The sequence below is a fragment of the Rhinolophus sinicus genome, chromosome 9 (assembly GCF_057876585.1).
Source record: "Rhinolophus sinicus isolate RSI-liver-muscle chromosome 9, RSI-T2T, whole genome shotgun sequence".
Lineage (NCBI taxonomy): Eukaryota > Metazoa > Chordata > Mammalia > Chiroptera > Rhinolophidae > Rhinolophus > Rhinolophus sinicus.
Window position 1 is genome coordinate 15665834 of NC_142509.1, and position 17116 is coordinate 15682949.

The 17116-nt window shown below is 52.3% G+C and overlaps 1 protein-coding gene across 2 annotated transcripts; it reads left to right on the top strand.

Moving 5' to 3' along the window:
• The first annotated feature begins 3562 nt into the window (after positions 1 to 3562).
• Positions 3563 to 16673, top strand: ROBO4 (roundabout guidance receptor 4). 2 transcript variants are annotated; one of them, XM_088800864.1, is made up of 18 exons: positions 3563 to 3770; positions 4142 to 4471; positions 4778 to 4935; positions 5131 to 5251; positions 5540 to 5667; positions 5774 to 6131; positions 6247 to 6359; positions 6756 to 6924; positions 7083 to 7268; positions 7394 to 7436; positions 9572 to 9708; positions 9826 to 10089; positions 13431 to 13538; positions 13735 to 13870; positions 14017 to 14262; positions 14396 to 14754; positions 15706 to 15912; positions 16032 to 16673. In XM_088800864.1, the coding sequence occupies exons 1-18, from the start codon at positions 3701 to 3703 to the stop codon at positions 16040 to 16042; spliced, it is 3144 nt and encodes a 1047-aa protein (XP_088656990.1). In that variant the 5' UTR covers positions 3563 to 3700; the 3' UTR covers positions 16043 to 16673. The 2 variants fall into 2 exon arrangements, with proteins under 2 accessions (XP_088656990.1, XP_019565996.3); XM_019710437.3 differs by having other exon boundaries at positions 3586 to 3770; positions 5774 to 6002.
• The last annotated feature ends 443 nt before the right edge of the window (positions 16674 to 17116 follow it).

A 17116-nucleotide genomic window follows, 5' to 3' on the forward strand; every position in this document is an offset into this window, starting at 1 on the left:
GCAGGGAAATTATCAAAGAACTCTTCTGCAAAGAATCATGGAATTTTCCGTGATTCCTGACACCATCCAGTTCAAAGCAAAGGCTTACTTCCTGGGACCTTCCTCAATGTTACCTAGCCAAAGCCTTGTAATAGGTTTTTTCTAACACCCTCTTACTGAGACACCCCACCGTTCCTTGTAGTGTGCACTCTCCCCAGCTGTGAGAAGTAATAAACCCAGTGTTTTCAACAACAGGTGCAGTCCTGGCGATCTTTGGCTGAAGGGCATTGAGAGGCTGAACACAAAATACAGTGGACATGTGAGCAGATGGTTAAATATTGATGCTAGCAGTCTTTCAAATCTCCAGTTGGGCAACATTTGCTGTAGGTGTGAACCATAGTCATTGGTGTTGAGAAAGTCAAGAAATGGGAGTTGAGAGTGTTAGACGTGATTTCGCCATGGACCTTGAAGTGGCCCACAATGCTGATGGAACCGGGAGGAGTGCCGGGGAAGTGGCATCAGGGAAATTTCTCCTTTCAGCAGAGAGGAGGTCATCACTGTCTCCTCTCTTGACTCAATTTCCTTCCAGCTACTGGCATCTTAGAACAAAGATGAGACTTTGGAGATTGGGACCGAGCAAACAAGCAAAAAAGAAAAACGTAAGCAAAAAGGACAGTCTCAAAGCCAAAAAGAGTACCTAGAGGTGGTTGGCGCTGGCAGTGGCTGTGCTGGTAAGGGAGGAGGTGTGCCATTCCCAGAACACTCAAGAGATAATTAATACATGTTCCATATCCACTTCCATATCCACTACCCATAAACCTCATACAGACATTTGACAGACAAGGAAAGTGGGGTTCAGAGAGGTTATGCGACTTATTCGAGAGCTCTCTGCCAGTAAGCGGTGGAACCAGGATCTCAACCTAGTGTAACTGACTTCAATCCCACCTGAATTCGTACTTTTAATCCCACCAGGTTGGCCAGCAGGAGTCCCTGACTGCATCTTCAGAGAACATGGAATACGAAGCCAAAGAAACCAGAAGCCGGAAGTGAAAAAATTTCCTCTGGAAGGTCCTTTAGAAGGGCACTCAGTCCCTGCCCTCTCTCTTCCCTCTTACAAGCAACTATGATTAATCACAAAACACAAAATTCCAAAACCAGCGGTGAAGTAAGATATTTCTAAACTGGGCACTGGGTCTGTATATCACCAGGGCCCAGAGCAAAGCTTCCTTAAAATTGAGGGTGGCTCCCATTGCCTAACATCATCCCTGTGACTCATGCCGTCAGCTCTTCCTTAGTGTGTGGAAATGAGAGAATCAGGATGCTGCTGGAAATGAGCACGTTGGTCTCTGGGAGCCATCCAGACGCACCTCACTGGTGGGAAGTCCCCTTAGCCATCACTCTGTGAATCCCTGAGTGCCCTGGATGCTTGAACCAAGTAAGGGGAAGGAGCTCTATTTTCCTACAGGAATAGCTCAGAGTAATTGGCCCTGCCTATCCCCACCAGTTCTTAGCACTTGGCTCTCCAGAGTCTGGGAATGGAGAGAGGATGGAATGGAATGGAATGGAATGGAATGGAATGGAATGGAATGGAATGGAATGGAATGGAATGGAATGGAATGACGGCGGTCTCCAAGGATGAGGCGCATGATTGTGGGTCAGGTGCCATTCTTTGGGCTACCATAGCCTCTGGGGTTCTGTTTCTGCAGTACACCACTGGCCCCTCTCCTCACTGTGTCGCCTGTCCATTCTCACTCAGCTGAGGACAGGGCGAGTCATGAATGTGAATTCCTTTAGGACTTGCCGTCTTTGCCCTGAGGGATTTACACCTTCTCTCTGGATTATACAGCTTTGAGTAAAATCAAGTTGGCATTAAATCATTAGCAGAGAACTTGGTTCATCTCCCTAAGTCCAACTTGTAAGCAGAAGAGACTAACGAAGAACTGCTGACAACGTTCTTGGGGAGCAGGCGTCAGGAGGCCAGACAGGCTTCAGGGCTCTCTATCTGCCATATCTCTGGTTGGCTATGTGTGCAGTACATCCATTTGTCTCACCACATCCTTTCTTGTCTCATCCTCGGCTGACTTCAGTGTCCATATGAATACCGCCTTCATCCCTCTGGTCCCACAGACCCTTGACCCCATAAACTCCACTCTGCCTGGCACACATGCCGTGGGCTTTGTCACTGCCCTTAGCTCCTCCACTTCTGAAATACCAAGCTGTTCTCTGACCCAACTCCTATCCTTCCAGCTCGGTCACTCTGTTACTTTCACTGTTTATCCTCCATTCTTTCGACGTGCCCAGGGTTGTAGAGACCATGGTGTTCTCTTGTGTTGGTTGTCTTCATCAGCCTTGGGCTGCGTTTGAGAGGAAAGAGAAGGAGCTGTGAAGCAGGTCCTCCCTTCGCTTGGTAGGCTGCTACAGCTGTGGCTGTGGCTGGCACTGAGGCCAGGCTGGGACTGGGGAGGAAGGGAGGGGGAGGCAGCTGGATTGGGGGCCCCACAGAGGAGCTGGCCAGGAACAATTGGGAACAAAGGCTGGACACTCTTCCGCTGAGCCCTCAGAGCCAGGCCTCGGCCTTCCGGGAACAGCTCCAGGAAATGGCTGAGATTCCAAATTTGGAAGGAAGAGACCTGTAAACAGGAGCTGAGCTCTGAGAGGGAAGAGCAGCCTCTCTTTCGGGAGGGGGTGGGGAGCAGCCGAGTGCAGGCTCAGAAGCTACAGGCCTGTCTGCTGCGGACACAGGGTTTCAGGGCTGGGAAGACTCTTAGAGATCATTGACGCGGACCATCTTTCCAGGGCCTGAAAAGTATATCTGCCAAGGATGCTTGAGTAGTTTCAGTGATGGGAGGTGCATAAAAATAACAATATTGGCTAAACTTACTGATCAATTTTATAATGCATTAGGTTACTGTACTAAGTGATTTTATGCTTTATCTCATCTCCTTCTTACTCCAGCCCTCAGGATAGGTACAATTATTATTATTCCATTACAGATAAGAAGAGTGGCTTGCAGGGGTTAAGGAACTTGCTGTCCAAGGCCTCCCAGCTTATTTCATCTGTTTCTGAGCTGAACAGGAACACACGGTGGGCATCTCCCGCTTGTCCCAGAGCTCCTGAATCCTTCCCATCTTCTGTCCTACACCCCTCAGCCCCATCTATCCTTGGGATATGGAATGAGGAATGACGATACACTTCCGCTCCCCTCCACTTAGCTTCCTTAGCCCACTTACCTCTGTCCTCAACTCCCTCATGCTGTGCCCTGAGACCCCACCTCTGGGATTCTATTCCACTTTAGCAGAGGGTCACTTGGAAGCAAAGGGATAAGGATGAGGGTTCAAGGTTTAAATAGAGGCTTAGGGTTAAAATATCGAGGTTGTGGTTGGAGTTCTGGTTAGTATAAGGATTACCTTTAAGAAACGCCAGGCTAGGATTTCCAGGTAAACCTTGAAAATCACAAGGTAAACCCTAGGGCTGGGGTTGGAGTCAGGGGTTATGGCTAGAGGGTCAAGGTCAGAGAATTTCACTCCTCTGGGCTCCTCCCAGTTCTTCAAGGCACTGAGGGCCAGGCAGGAAGCATCGGTTTCCTCAAAGCTGCTTCCCTCTGGGGCAGTCTCAGCCACAAACAACCACCACCAGCCGGCCCCACCCCTCCTTCCCTTGCTATGAGCTCAGAGCCGCAGGACAAAGTGCTAGGGACCAGGACAGAGGCCTGAGAGCAGCCATGGGTTCTGGAGGAGCCTGCCTCCTGGGGGCCCGATGGCCCCTGCCTCTCCTATTTCTGCTTGGCACAGGTGAGTGTGGCCACCCCCCTCTCCTAGCGCATACTCCCTTGATCCAAAGCCTGGCCAGGGGAAAAGAGGCCCTCCTGCTCTTTTCCCTCCTTTTTGCAGTAGGAGCACCAGACATGGTGATGGTGATGGTGATGGTGATGGTGATGGTGATGGTGATGGTGATGGTGATGGTGATGGTGATGGTGGTGGTGATAATGATTATGTGTGTGTAAGACAGACAGACTGAGAGCTCTGCAGGCCTTCTTCTCCCCTTTCAGTTAGTTTGTTATTCGGCAGTTGATCTTCAGATGAGAGAAGGCAGACAAGGTGTGCAGGGTTTTGGGGGGTACTATTGGTACTCCGACCAGGCTCCACCTCCCTTTCCCTCCCAGGAGGCACGGCTCAGGACTCCCCACCCCAGATCCTAGTCCACCCCCAGGACCAGCTGCTCCAGGGCCCCGGCCCCGCCAAGATGAGCTGCCGAGCCTCAGGCCAGCCGCCTCCCACCATCCGCTGGCTGCTAAATGGACAGCCCCTGAGCATGGTGCCCCCAGATGTACACCACCTCCTACCTGATGGAACCCTGCTGCTGCTGCGGCCCCCAACCCAAGGACGTGCCCACAATGACCAGGCCCCATCCACAGACCTGGGTGTCTATACATGTGAGGCCAGCAACCAGCTGGGCACAGCTGTCAGCCGAGGGGCTCGCCTGTCTGTGGCTGGTGAGGCCTGGGAGGGGAGGTCTGGTGGGGGTACACGTTGGGTGAGATGCCTGAGGTGAGGGAGGTTTGAGGGGATATCTGTGAGGGGACGCTTGGGTGGGGAGATAGAACAGGAAAATAGGGTTAGGAGTGAACCTAGATGGGAGACATAGGAGGTGGGGCCCTAAAGAGTCCACTGACGCTAGTCAGTGAACACAAAGCAGGTAGAGAAGAATGGGGCAGGTGTGGCAGGAGACACCAAGGGGGCACATCTAGGGAGGGGAGGACTAGACACTGCTCCCTGCACACCCTCCCTGCTCCCTACAGTTCTTCAGGAGGATTTTCAGATCCAGCCTCAGGACACAGTGGCCACGGTGGGTGAGCAGGTGACCCTGGAGTGTGCGCCGCCCTGGGGCCACCCAGAGCCCACAGTCTCATGGTGGAAGGATGGGAAATCCCTGGCCTTCCAGCCCGGGCGGCACATGGTGAGTGTAGCTCTCTTCCCCATACTCCATCCTGTCCTGGGCATGGCTGGGCACACCCTGAGAGACTAACCCGCCCTACAGCCCCATGTCCCCTGCAGAATTTAAAGAAGGGAAGGCAATAAGGCCTTAAGCTTCCCTCCCCACTTAGAGCCTCTCTCCACATGGGAGACTTCACCATGCACCTGGCCTTGACAGGTATCCAGGGGCTCCTTGCTGATAGTAAGAGCGGAGAAGAGTGACGCAGGGACCTATATGTGTGTGGCCACCAACAGCGCAGGACAACGGGAGAGCCGGGCAGCCAGGGTGTCTGTCCAGGGTAAGGAGAGGATAGTCAGCTAAAGCCAGGGCCACTGTGGGGGCCTCCCATTAGGGTGGTATGGTCTGGTTTTGGCTGGAGTTAGGGTATGTGGGGCTCAACCTGGGATCAGGGTCAGAGTGATGGGGACCGCATTTAAGGGGCAGTTCCCCATCCTAGAGTGAAAATAGAAGTGCTCTAGACCTGGGAAATCTGGGAGTTTCGGTTTCTCAGCAGCTAAGGGACGTTCCGCTCCTCAATGCCTTCACTCTGGCCTGTAGGCCCCATCCCAGACCTATGCTCCCACAGAGCCCCGGGACTACAAGGAGCCTCTGGAGCTGCTGGCCGTGCGTATTCAGCTGGAAAACGTGACCCTGCTGAACCCAGACCCAGCAAAGGGCACCAAGCTTGGGCCTGCTGTGTGGCTCAGCTGGAAGGTGAAGCCCAGTACCCAGGGGTGGGAGGCAGCCCAGGGCCACTGCTCACGAAAGGGCTGGTCATGAGCTTCCTGACCCTTCGGCCTTTCTCTTGTCTCTTTCCCAGGTGAGTGGCCCTGCTGCACCTGCCCAGTCCTACACAGTGCTGTTCAGGGCCCAGACAGCCCCAGGAGGCCAGGGGGCTCCATGGGCAGAGGCCCTGCTGGCTGGCAGGCAGAGTGCAGAGCTTGGGGGCCTCCACTGGGGACAAGACTACGAGTTCAAAGTGAGACCATCCACTGGACGGGCTCGAGGCCCTGACAGCAACGTGCTGCTCCTGAGGTTGCCTGAACAAGGTCAGGGACAGATATCCCCAGAACCCAACCACAGACCCTCTGGTCCCTTCTTGTCTGCGGGTCCCTGGACTGTCCCACTCCATTCTGGGGGGATCGTGGATCCCACTCCTGGACTCCTGCCCCGTTCAGGCAAGCAGAGCTCCTGTTCCCATCAATGTGGCCTCCGCCCCTGTGTCCTGATCCCAGTTCTTTCCCTAAAGTCCTCTCCCTCAGCATTCCTCACAGCCTCTCTCCCTCCCCCCAGTGCCCAGTGCCCCTCCCCAGGAGGTGACCCTAAAACCTGGCAATGGCAGTGTCCTTGTGAACTGGGTCCCACCACCTGCGGAAAACCAGAATGGCATCATCCGTGGCTACCAGGTACCCCCCGAAAGCTGACATACCCCTTCCTAGTGGAACCAGGACCTCCCTCGTCCCCGGCATCCTGAAATGTAACTGTGCCGAGAAGCAAGGGACACTTACTGCTGTTGAGTGAGGGTCTGCCAGACCCTGGCGAGCACTTATCTACATGATGTCATTTCATCTCACCGCCCACCCTGGGTTCTAATCTCCAATTTACAGACATGGGGAGTGAGGCTAAGGTCACAGATGTAGGACACAAGACAGGAATAAGAAGTGTGGGTGCAGGTGCAGAGGGAGTGTCCCCAGGAAAATGGCAGGGCAAGATGACCACAGGCCCAGAGTCTAATCTGCAAATGAAGGACTCAGCTGCTGGGATGGTGCCTGGGGGCGCTGCTCACCCCTGCTTGTCCTCAGGTGTGGAGCCTGGGAAACACCTCATTGTCACTAACCAACTGGACTGTGCTGGGGGAGCAGACACAGCTGGAGATTGCCACCCAAATGCCAGGTTCCTACTGTGTACAAGTGGCTGCAGTCACTGGCGCTGGGCCTGGGGAGCCCAGTAGCCCCGTCTGCCTCATTTTAGGTGAGGGCAGTACCCACGGGTCCCACCCATAACCCTCAGCCCCAATTCCCACCTTCCTCTCTCCCTGCTCCCACCTCACACTTTCAGCTTCTCCCCCTTCTCTGTCCAACCCTCATCGCCTCACCGCCCCCAACCCCTGAGCTCCCAATCCCTTACAGAGCGGGCCATGGAGCGAGCTGCCCGAGAACCCAATGACCAGGGTCCATGGACCCTGGAGCAGCTAAAATCCACCTTGAGGCGTCCAGAGGTCATTGCCAGCGGGGGTATTGTGCTCTGGCTACTGCTGCTGGGCACAGCCGTGTGTGTCCACCGCCGGCGACAAACTGGGATGCATCTGGGCCCAGGTGAGAGAATGAGGTGGACTCTGGGTGGTCAAGCCTCCTTGGGTCCAGTCAGAATGCTAAGGAGGTTAGCTCTCTAATCCGGTGCTGGTGAGTCTAGATTTAGCCTTTTTCCTGCTCTCTCTCAGGTCTATACAGACATACCAGTGAGGACGCCATCCTAAAACACAGGTGAGAGATGGAAGGGGAGGGGCCTCAGGTGAAGGAGGGCAAGGGTCCTTGAGGGAGATCCATTCATTTCTTTAGAACAGTCTCCATCTGCCAGGAAGTCAGTCTAGACGGAGGCATATGAATGCAATCCTGAGTTAGAAGTGCAGAAACATGTACCAGATAACATGGAGGGGATTAAGGTGGGGAAATGTGCGAGGAAGATTTCACATTTACCTTGATCGTAAGAAGGGGAAGGGCAAAGGGAGCAGCAGGGCCAAGGGACGGTGGAGCTGGGACAGAATTAGATGGAGTTACCCCTACTCCAGGCAGTTTGGGATCCTAGTACCTGAATCTCTCCTCAACTCCAAGTGAGAATTAATTTCTCTTTCAATAATATTACTATCACACCACTTGACAGGTGAGTAAAGCAAGAATCATAAACAGGTGGCTTTGCCCAAGGCAACACAGCTGGCCTTCTGAACTCCTAATCCAGTGCTCTTGTTGCCGACCTCTCGCTAATACTGACTACATTTTCCTGCTGACTCATCCTGCATTGGTGGGGAATAACTAGCATGGGAAGACCAGCCTAAATTCTAATTTTCTCTGTACACTCAGTGTTCACCTAGCAGTGCCTTTGCACTCAGTAAATCCATCACGTATTGCGCAATCTTTCCTTCACAATAATCCACCTACAGTTCCAGCAGAGGGCGCTCTGCCCCCACACCATAGATGTGTACTCCTTAGTACTGTAACAGGGCGGTTGGTTGCAGGTACCACTGCTCCAAGTGTTTGGCTGCCACAGCAAGTCTGCAGTTATGAGACAAGATACTAAGCAAGAAAACATCCTTTTTTCTCCTACTGGCAAAACTTTACACTAAATAACCATTTCATCTCTGCCCACTTTTCCCTGCTCTGTATTTTATTAGGTGTCCTCTGGGAGGCTTCACATCCCAGGTCTGCATCTTTCAACAGAAGTTTTTTGAGCACTTACTATGTGCCAGACACATCCAGCTAGACCATTTTGCTGTCAGTTTCTCAGCCCAAAGCAAGGTTCCAAGCTGGCGCCATGTTCCTGCGTCGTTCTGTGCTCACTGGCCTTTCCCTTTAGTTATCTCCTGGGCTTTGTCTTCTCTGCCCTGACCTTTCCCTGCCCCGCTGGGACTTTATCCCTGTCCTTGAGGGAGATCCATTCATTCCTTTAGAACAGTCTCCGTTTGCCAGGAGGTCAGTCTAGATGGAGGCAACCACGCTAGCTTATGAATGCAATCTTGAGTTTGAAGTGCAGAAACATGTACCAGATAACATGGACGGGATTAGGGTGGGGAAATATGAGAGGAAGATTTCACGTTTACCTTGATAGTAAGAAGAAGAAGGGCAAAGGGAGCAGCAAGAAACAGCCTGCTATGTTCACAGGGCAAGACAAGCCGTTTGGTCTGGCCAGGGCATAGGGTGTGAGATGGGTCAGAGCAAAGGGTAAGGTTAGGGAGCTGGAAGCCAGACCAACTAGGCCCCTGTTAGCCATGCTAGGCAGCTGGGCTCTCTCTTGGTAAATGGGGAGCCATTGAAGGTTTTAAGAGAGAAGTGCTTTGGTCTGATCCCTATTATCAAAATATCACTCAGGCAGCCAGCATGGCCCCCAGTTCAAAGGGAACCAGACTAGAGGTAGAGAGGCAAGCCCGATGCAGCAAGCTTCTGCTCTGCCAATTGCATGATCTCACGGTTCCTCGTTTCCGCTCACAGCATCGTCCTTATACGGAGGGCTTGTTGTTACCACTTTGCAGATGAAGAAACCGGGGCTTAGAGAGGCTGACAGACTTACTCCCAGGGTTGCACCGCTGAGCTGTGGCAGATGGAGATTTTCAAACTGGGTTTATCTGGCTCCAGATCTGTGTTCTTTTCATCTTAGCACACAGCTGTCTCTCTAATACCTCCTAGCTCTGGGCAACTTGGACTTCCCCTGATCCCAGGATAAGAAAAGGCACTGAGTTTGAGGCACCAGGTCAGAGATTTTAAGGAGTCTGAAGGGCTGAAAAGTAGGCACAATAAAACTGGTACCACTGTCTTCTCACCCCTTCAGCTACCCTCTGAGCTGGAGGTCTTGGCCAATTAAGTTCTCGCTTCACCATGTCTCACTTCACCGTGTCCCATTGCCCCAGGATGGATCACAGTGACTCCCCCTGGCTGGCAGACACTTGGCGGTCCACCTCTGGCTCTCGGGACCTGAGCAGCAGCAGCAGCCTTAGCAGCCGGCTGGGAATGGACCCCCGGGACTCACTAGACTGTCGTCGCTCCTGTGAGCATGCTCAGTGGGGGCCAGGGCCTAGCAGTGGATCAGGGATCCCAGGACTGGAGGAGGGGGGCGTAGAGCAAGATGTGGTCACCATAATTCCTCCTGTCTTTTTTGTCGCAGTAATCTCCTGGGATCCCCGCAGCCCCGGTGTGCCCCTGCTTCCTGACACCAGCACTTTCTATGGCTCTCTGATTGCTGAGCTGCCTTCCAGCCCTCCAGCCCGGCCAAGCCCGCAGGCCCCAGGTGTCAGGCGTCTCCCACCCCAGCTGGCCCGGCTCTCCAGCCCCTGGCCCAGTGCAGACAGCCTCTGCAGCCGCAGGGGTCTCTCCTCCCCGCGTTTGTCTGTGGCTCCTGCGGAGGCTTGGAAGGCCAAGAAGAAGCAGGGTAAGGACAGGGAGGGCAGACCCAGCCTGGAGCGGGTAGGAGGGGCCAGGAGTGGGAATGTGGTGGGAACATGGTCTGGAGCCATGAAGCCGGGTACAGGTGACACCCCACCCACAGCGTCGATTCTCCTGTCCTCGTGGACACCCATCACCAAAGCACTCAGCTAGGAGTATGCTGGCCTCAGCTGTTCTTTACATTGTGCTCTTGTCTCGGTGTGGCCACACCGATAGTGAGCTCTGTTTCCGCAGTCAGCTCAACTCTACAAACATTTAATAAGCACCATTGTATGCCAGACATGGTGATTCAAGAGATACCAGATACAGTCCGTGTCCTCTAAGAGCTCAAAGTCTCATGAAAGTGACTGACTGGCACCCAAGTCATTCTAGAACCTAACAGAACGTGACCAATGCTGGTGTGTAAGCCTCCAGCTCCCATGAACTCCGGTCTTTGTGCTCTACCTACGGGTCTTCCCAGGCACGACTCCCAGATCGCTTCCCAGAGAAGGAGTATGTACCTTCTGCCCACATTTCTCTCCTGACTTCTAGCAACCTGCTTTGACTTTCCAGAGAGAAATAATTATACCCTCTGTTTTTTTAGCAACCACTGTATGTTAGGTGCTTTACTTGTATTTGTTATTTGATTTAATCCTCACATGTTAATGAGGTATGAGTTCTCTAATTTTACAGACAGGGAAAGAGGATCAGAATTGGTAACTTGTTCAACACCCCTCCTCAGTAAGCTGCAGAACTCAAGTCTGAAGCCAGAGTGGTCTGCTCCCAAAGGCTACTCTGACTCTGGGAACGCCCTCGGGAAAGCCTATCCTCCCGCTGATTCTTTTCTCCCATCTCTGAATACTGGTCTGCACTCTGTGCTGACTTCATGAGACTTCTCTACTGATTAGTAAGATTTACAAATGTTGGATAGCCGAGTTTTTAAAAGTTTATAATCTAACTTTTATTACGACAAAGATGGATTCAGAGTAATTCGAAGATCGTCCAATATGCAGAATTTTATGCCTCTAAATATTAGCAAAGCCGGCATTCTTTCCAGCTGTGCCTCAGAGGTATTGCATTAGACATCCTTGGTGGTGATAAAATACCAGCCACACAGAGGTTGCATAAGTCTCATTTAAAAACCAGCTTTCCTATGGAGAACTACCTGGCCTTGAATATAACGTATGGCCCATTAATACTACTGGACAGGGTGAGCAGTTTTCTGCAGTCGATTCTTAACAAAGGTTTCAGTCCTCAGATGAGGCTTCCTAACCTCCCTCAGGGGGTTAGGTCCTCATTCACCCGTGTTTCTCCTCACCCCAGTCTCACCCTACCACTGCTTCCGATGGGTCAACCACAGTGACATCTGTGGGCTGGTGGACACTTGGCCCACCTCTGGCTCCTGGGACCTCAGCAGCTCCAGCAAGATCATGCTCTGAGCTTGCCAGAGCCATGGCATTGGCTCTACTGCTGTCACCTAGCCCAAGCGTGATGTTGCTTCATCTTTTAAAACTGGCAGGCTCTCTCAGAGTCCCTACTCCCCTTGACCAGCTTATTCCTTTTTCTTATTATATGACCTTAGTTGGGATTTTTCTCCATGACCAGTATTCTCATAACTGCATTCTGCCATGTATCATCTATTACATCAGGCTCTTAGTTTTGCTTACTTCGCCAGATACTTACACTGAATATCCTCATTAATTCATTCTTTCAAACAAATATTTATTGAGATTCAGGTATGGCCAATGAGATTTGGCCTAACCTTACTAACATTTTTATTGTATAGTTTATTCAGATAGTGTTGAAACTAAAATCCAAGTAATTCCAAGCAAGGTGGGAAGAGGATTTTTGATACCAGAACCCTTTAGAGGAAATGAAAAGGGTTGAGAAAGATATAACCTTTTCCCTTCTTTTTCCACACAAACCAATCAACCAACATCTGTCCCCATTTCTGAGCTTAGTTAAGAAGCCAGGCACTAAACAAGACAAAGCAGATGATAGCAGAGTTGGAGCACCTGAAGTTGGTCTCTAGGACTCCCTAGGTGATCCAACAACTAAAGGAAATACACAAAAACCAAACAGCCAAAGTACAAAACCAAACTTTGATGAAAGAAGTGTAGCCACTGTGTGAGTTTTCATCCCAGTGACTCAGATGTTCTGGCCACTGTCCCTGGATTCCCGGGGCTCAGATATGGTCTTGGTCTTGTCCCTGCTCTGATCTGCCCATGGTGGCCCCTACATCTTTGAGATAAGATTGACTAGACAGAGTCTGAAGCACTGCCTCAAAAGTCCTGCCTGGTCTTTGGTCTGGGCTTCTGATCTTGTGCTACTAATCTGAAGGCTATTTCTTTCCTCCTTTGTTTGATGTTCTCCTGGTTCCTGGTCTTGGGAAAGTGTAGTATTTTCTATTTCTGTTACCCAGTTCCTCTCTGATTTAAACTTAAATCCATTTGGGTTTTAGCCTGACCAGGAAGCATGCTCATGGTTCATTGCACACAGCTGGGTCTGTTACCTCAGCATCTTTATTGTGAGAGTTCATTCAGCGCTGTCTTTTAAGTGGCCCTGTGGGCCAGGTGATAGCTGCCATCTTGTATGTGATTCTTTTCACCCCGTGTTTGCACCTACATCTCTGAGAGCATCCATCATTCCCTCATTTAGCCAACAAATATTGACTATCTATGGGCAGGGCATTGTCTCCTTGGATGAGACCAACACATCTTCCTACTCTAAAGTTCCTCTTCTTGTCACACCTGGCCTTGTCTGGGGTTACTTGTTTTTCTCTTACCTATTCAGCTCAATTTGGCAGCCCAACCCATCTCCCAAGGTGAGAGACACTCAGGTTTCTCAGGATAGGGCTAGCTAGAACCGTGTGAGATATTTGCAATGTGAGAAATGAAAATTAATAGGTTCCCTCCAAGAAAAGCAATATATGTCTTCACAGAGCCAAAATTCATGAGAAGAGTAGCGATGTGGGGGTATAGCGATCAGAAAGAGTGGAATATAAAGGAAAAGAAAAGAAAGCTATTAGGTGCCAGGAACTTTCCAATCTGTTTTGATTTGATTGGCAAAACCATCATTTGAAGTGGGTGTTTACAAATGAAATGGAGGCTCAGAAAGGTCACATAGCTACTACGTGGCTGAGCCAGGCTACGAATGCCCGTCTTTTGACTCCAAGCTGCCTGGATGGAGGGGGAAGGTGGGGAGGATGGAGAGGGGTTCTTTTCTCTTCTCTCTGGGTTCAGGAGCCCTAAAGTGTAACTGAATGACAAGGCTGAAGATGGCGCCTGTGATTGGAGCCTGAAAGACCCACGCTGGCTTGTCCCCCAATTACTAACTCTTTCTTTGCAGAGCTACACCAGGCCAATAGCTCCCCACTGCTCCGGACCAGCCACCCTGTGGATCTCTGGGCCTGGGAGTTGGGGAATAAAGGCTCCAAGAACCTTTCCCAAAGCCCAGGTGAGAAGAAGTGAGGTGGTGAGGCAGGGTAGAGGGGCCCACCAGCGCCTACAACTGGCTTCTCCTGTCCTTGAGGAGGCCAGGTGGGTGGCGTATGGGGACAGGAAACTAAGGGGTACGGTAGGTTGGAATGCAGTTGGGGGTCTGGGGCTGATAGGGGCTCTGCCATTCTCACACTCAAGCTGTTGTTCCCCAGGAGCTGTGCCCCGAGCTCTGGTTGCCTGGCGGGCCCTGGGACCGCAGCTGCTCAGCTCCTCCAATGAGCTGACTCACCCTCTACCTCCAGCACCCCTCTCTGCTCATGGACCCCCCGGTCAGAATCAACAGACCCAGTAAGAGGGCAAGGGATTCAAGAAGCAGGGTTGGGGGGTGGAGAGGGTAGGGGTGTTAGTTGAGCTTGGATGGAGCTGGAGAGGAGTGGACAGCGACTCAAAGAATTGAACTAATCATCCTGCCATCTCTGTCTTACCCCAATCAGGTGCTCAGGGGAGCTGCAAGTTCCCTCCTCCCTCCCACTGCCAGCAGCGCCCCTCCCCATCCTCAACCCCTCCAGTCCCCCCAGCCTCTTCAGCCCCCAGGCCTCCTCCCTCTCTGGTCCCAGCCCAGCCTCCAGTCGCCTGTCCAGCTCTTCACTGTCATCTCTGGAGGAGGATCAGGACAGTGTACTGACTCCTGAAGAGGTAGCCCTGTGCCTGGAGCTCAGTGACGGTGAGGAGACACCCAGGTGAGTAGCCCAAGGGAAAATGGAAGAACTAGAGTATGCCTATCAGAGCCCCGATCCACCCTTTCTCAACTGGAATGTTTCTGCCCTATCTCACCTCAATTATCGTACTGTCTCCCACTCTCTCTCTTCCCAGGAACAGTGTTTCTCCTATGCCAAGGGCTCCTTCACCCCCCATCACCTATGGGTACATCAGCGTCCCGACAGCCTCAGAGCTAGCAGACATGGGCAGGACTGGAGGAGGGGTGGGGTCCGAGATGAGGGGCTTGTTGTGCCCACCTCGGCCCTGCCTCACCCCCACCCCCAGCGAGGGCTCCTTAGCCAATGGCTGGGGCTCAGCCTCTGAGGACAATGCCCCCAGCGCCAGAGCCAGCCTCGTCAGCTCCTCCGACGGCTCCTTCCTCGCAGATGCCCACTTCGCACGGGCCCTGGCAATGGCTGTAGACAGCCTTGGCTTTGGTCTGGAGCCCAGAGAGGCAGACGGTGTCTTTACAGGTACGTTAGATCACCCTCACCCCTTGGAGAGGAAACAGCTTCTATGAGACCCTTTCTCCCCAACCAAGAGGCAAAATTCCTAATCATGGGCTTTGTTGTCATTGTCCTTAAAACAGCTAGTTTTTATTAAATGATTTACTACAGCCCAGGCTCTACGATAAGCACTTTAACATACATTCAATAACAGCGCCTCTCTGAGGAATATTCTCTGTATTTCTTTTTAAATGGGGAAACCATAAGTCAAACAGGTTTCTTAACTTGCCCAAGGTCACTTCTGAGAACAACTTGTTCAAGTCTGAAGCCTGGAGACAGTCAATTGCATGGTCCATTCCCCTACTTCCAGGGGGCCCCTCTCACCCACACGAGTCTCCAGGAAAGGTGGCTCCCCAGCCTCTTCTATTTACTCCAACCCAGATTTCTCCTCACTGTGGCAAGTTCTGTTTTCTCTCTTACCTCTGCTGTGCTTCCAAGCCCTTCCGCTTGCCTTGTCTTGGTTGAGGGAGGAGCAACTGAGCTCACCCTTCACATGTCTAGCAGAGTTAGCTCCATGTCAGCAGAGGCAGTCAAGCTCCCTGGGCTCCTTTGGTGTTCCCTTCCTCATCCACTCTATCAGACCCCCTAAATCCATCTTATGAACCCTAACTCTACTCTTTGCCCCCAAGAGAGCAAGGAATATCCAGGGCAGAAGTGCCCATAATGGAGGGGAAAAGAGGCTGCCAGGGAGTGGAAAAGTGAAGGAAGAGTATGGGCAGAAGCCCAGTTTGAGCTCTTCTCACTAAAGAAACCAACAGACTGTCTTCATATCTCTGAGGCTGGGGTCACCAAGGTTGATGGGCCAAATTGGGGCGAGGGTTGGGCATATGCTTTAAGTTGGCCCCAAGCTTTCTGCCCTAAACTCGTTACCAGGGGAGAAGGCCAACCCTCCACAGATCTCTCTACCCTTCCCCACAGATGCCTCATCACCTCCCTCACCCCGGGAGGACCTCTTCCTGCCCCCCACCCTCCCCCTGCCCCTGTGGGAGTGGAGGTCAGACTGGCTAGAGGACATGGAGAACAACCGCACCCAGCAACTGGAAAGGGGGCTGCCTCCCTGGCCCCCTGACTCTCAGATCTCTTCCCAGGGAAGTCAGCTCAGCTGTCCTGCATCCAAGGCTGGCAGTAAGTGTCCATCTGCCTGGCTGGTGTGGTTTTGGGGAGGAGCCATGAGGGAGCCTGGGGTCTGGCAGGGAAGATGAGGAGCAGGGGGATAACTCCACTCTCCCCCAATTCTCCTACAGACTCCTTCTGAGGCACGTCCCTGATCCCCAAGAAAAGACTCAGAACCCCTTCTCCTGTCAGCCACTGGCCCCAGCCCTGGACTTGGCCTGTGAGTCTCGCGGTTGGGTCCACCTTGCCAGGCCTCCAGAGTTCTCCCTCTGGGATTGTGAAAGCAAATGAAACACAAAATCAGAGCAAAGCAGACCTGGAGCCTCGGGAGCAGAGTCATCTCCACCCGACACCCTTGCTTTTCCCGTGCTCCACCCAATCCCACCACCAGGCTGTTTGGCTTAAGGAGCAGCCCATCTCCTGATCTCCCACCCACGCAGAGCATGGGAAGTGGGGGAGCCAGGGGTTTTTTTTGGAGACAACGGCAGCTTGTGGGGGAGGGCCATGGAGGAAGGAGCTCCTCAAGCCTCCCCTCAGCCTCACAGGACTGTTCCAAAGAGACCACTCAACTCCCGCCACAGCATGTAAAGGAGATACAGAGCAGTGGCCCGTCAGGCCACAAGGCCCACCCCAGCACCAAGGCCAAGGTTCCAGATGGACCCAGGGTGGGAGCAGAAGGGAGGGAGGCACAGAACGTGGGACAAAAACACCCTCCTCACACTGCTGTCACTGTGAGCTTAAGGAATTGCTACTATAAAATGGCAATGAGTTGAGTTGTCCGATCTTTCCCCCGAGCACCGTTTTGGGGAGGGCACCTGGAGATGTGGGAAGAATTACCTGAGCTAGAAAGGGAGCAAGTATTCATTGACACTCGGGAGTGTCACCATCTCTGTTCTGTAACTGAGGGGATAATTATGTGCCGCCATCAAATTTTAAGCAGAATCTAGGAAAGGGAGGGCTGGGGGATTTTGGGGGGTCTGCTGGTCTTAGCAACTTTTCCTGAGAAGACAACTCCTGCTTTCAGGGGTCCCAGCCCCCTCCCCAAAGACCAATCCCAAATGGTTTCTTAAAATAGACAAAGTAACTAATTCCACAAAAGGTAGACCCACCTGCCATAGTTGGCTAATGAATACCCTTCCGCTAAAACAGCAGAACAGAGAAACGAATGGTGGAGTTGGACATCCAGGGCCTAAGCCACAGAAAACCACTGAGAGTA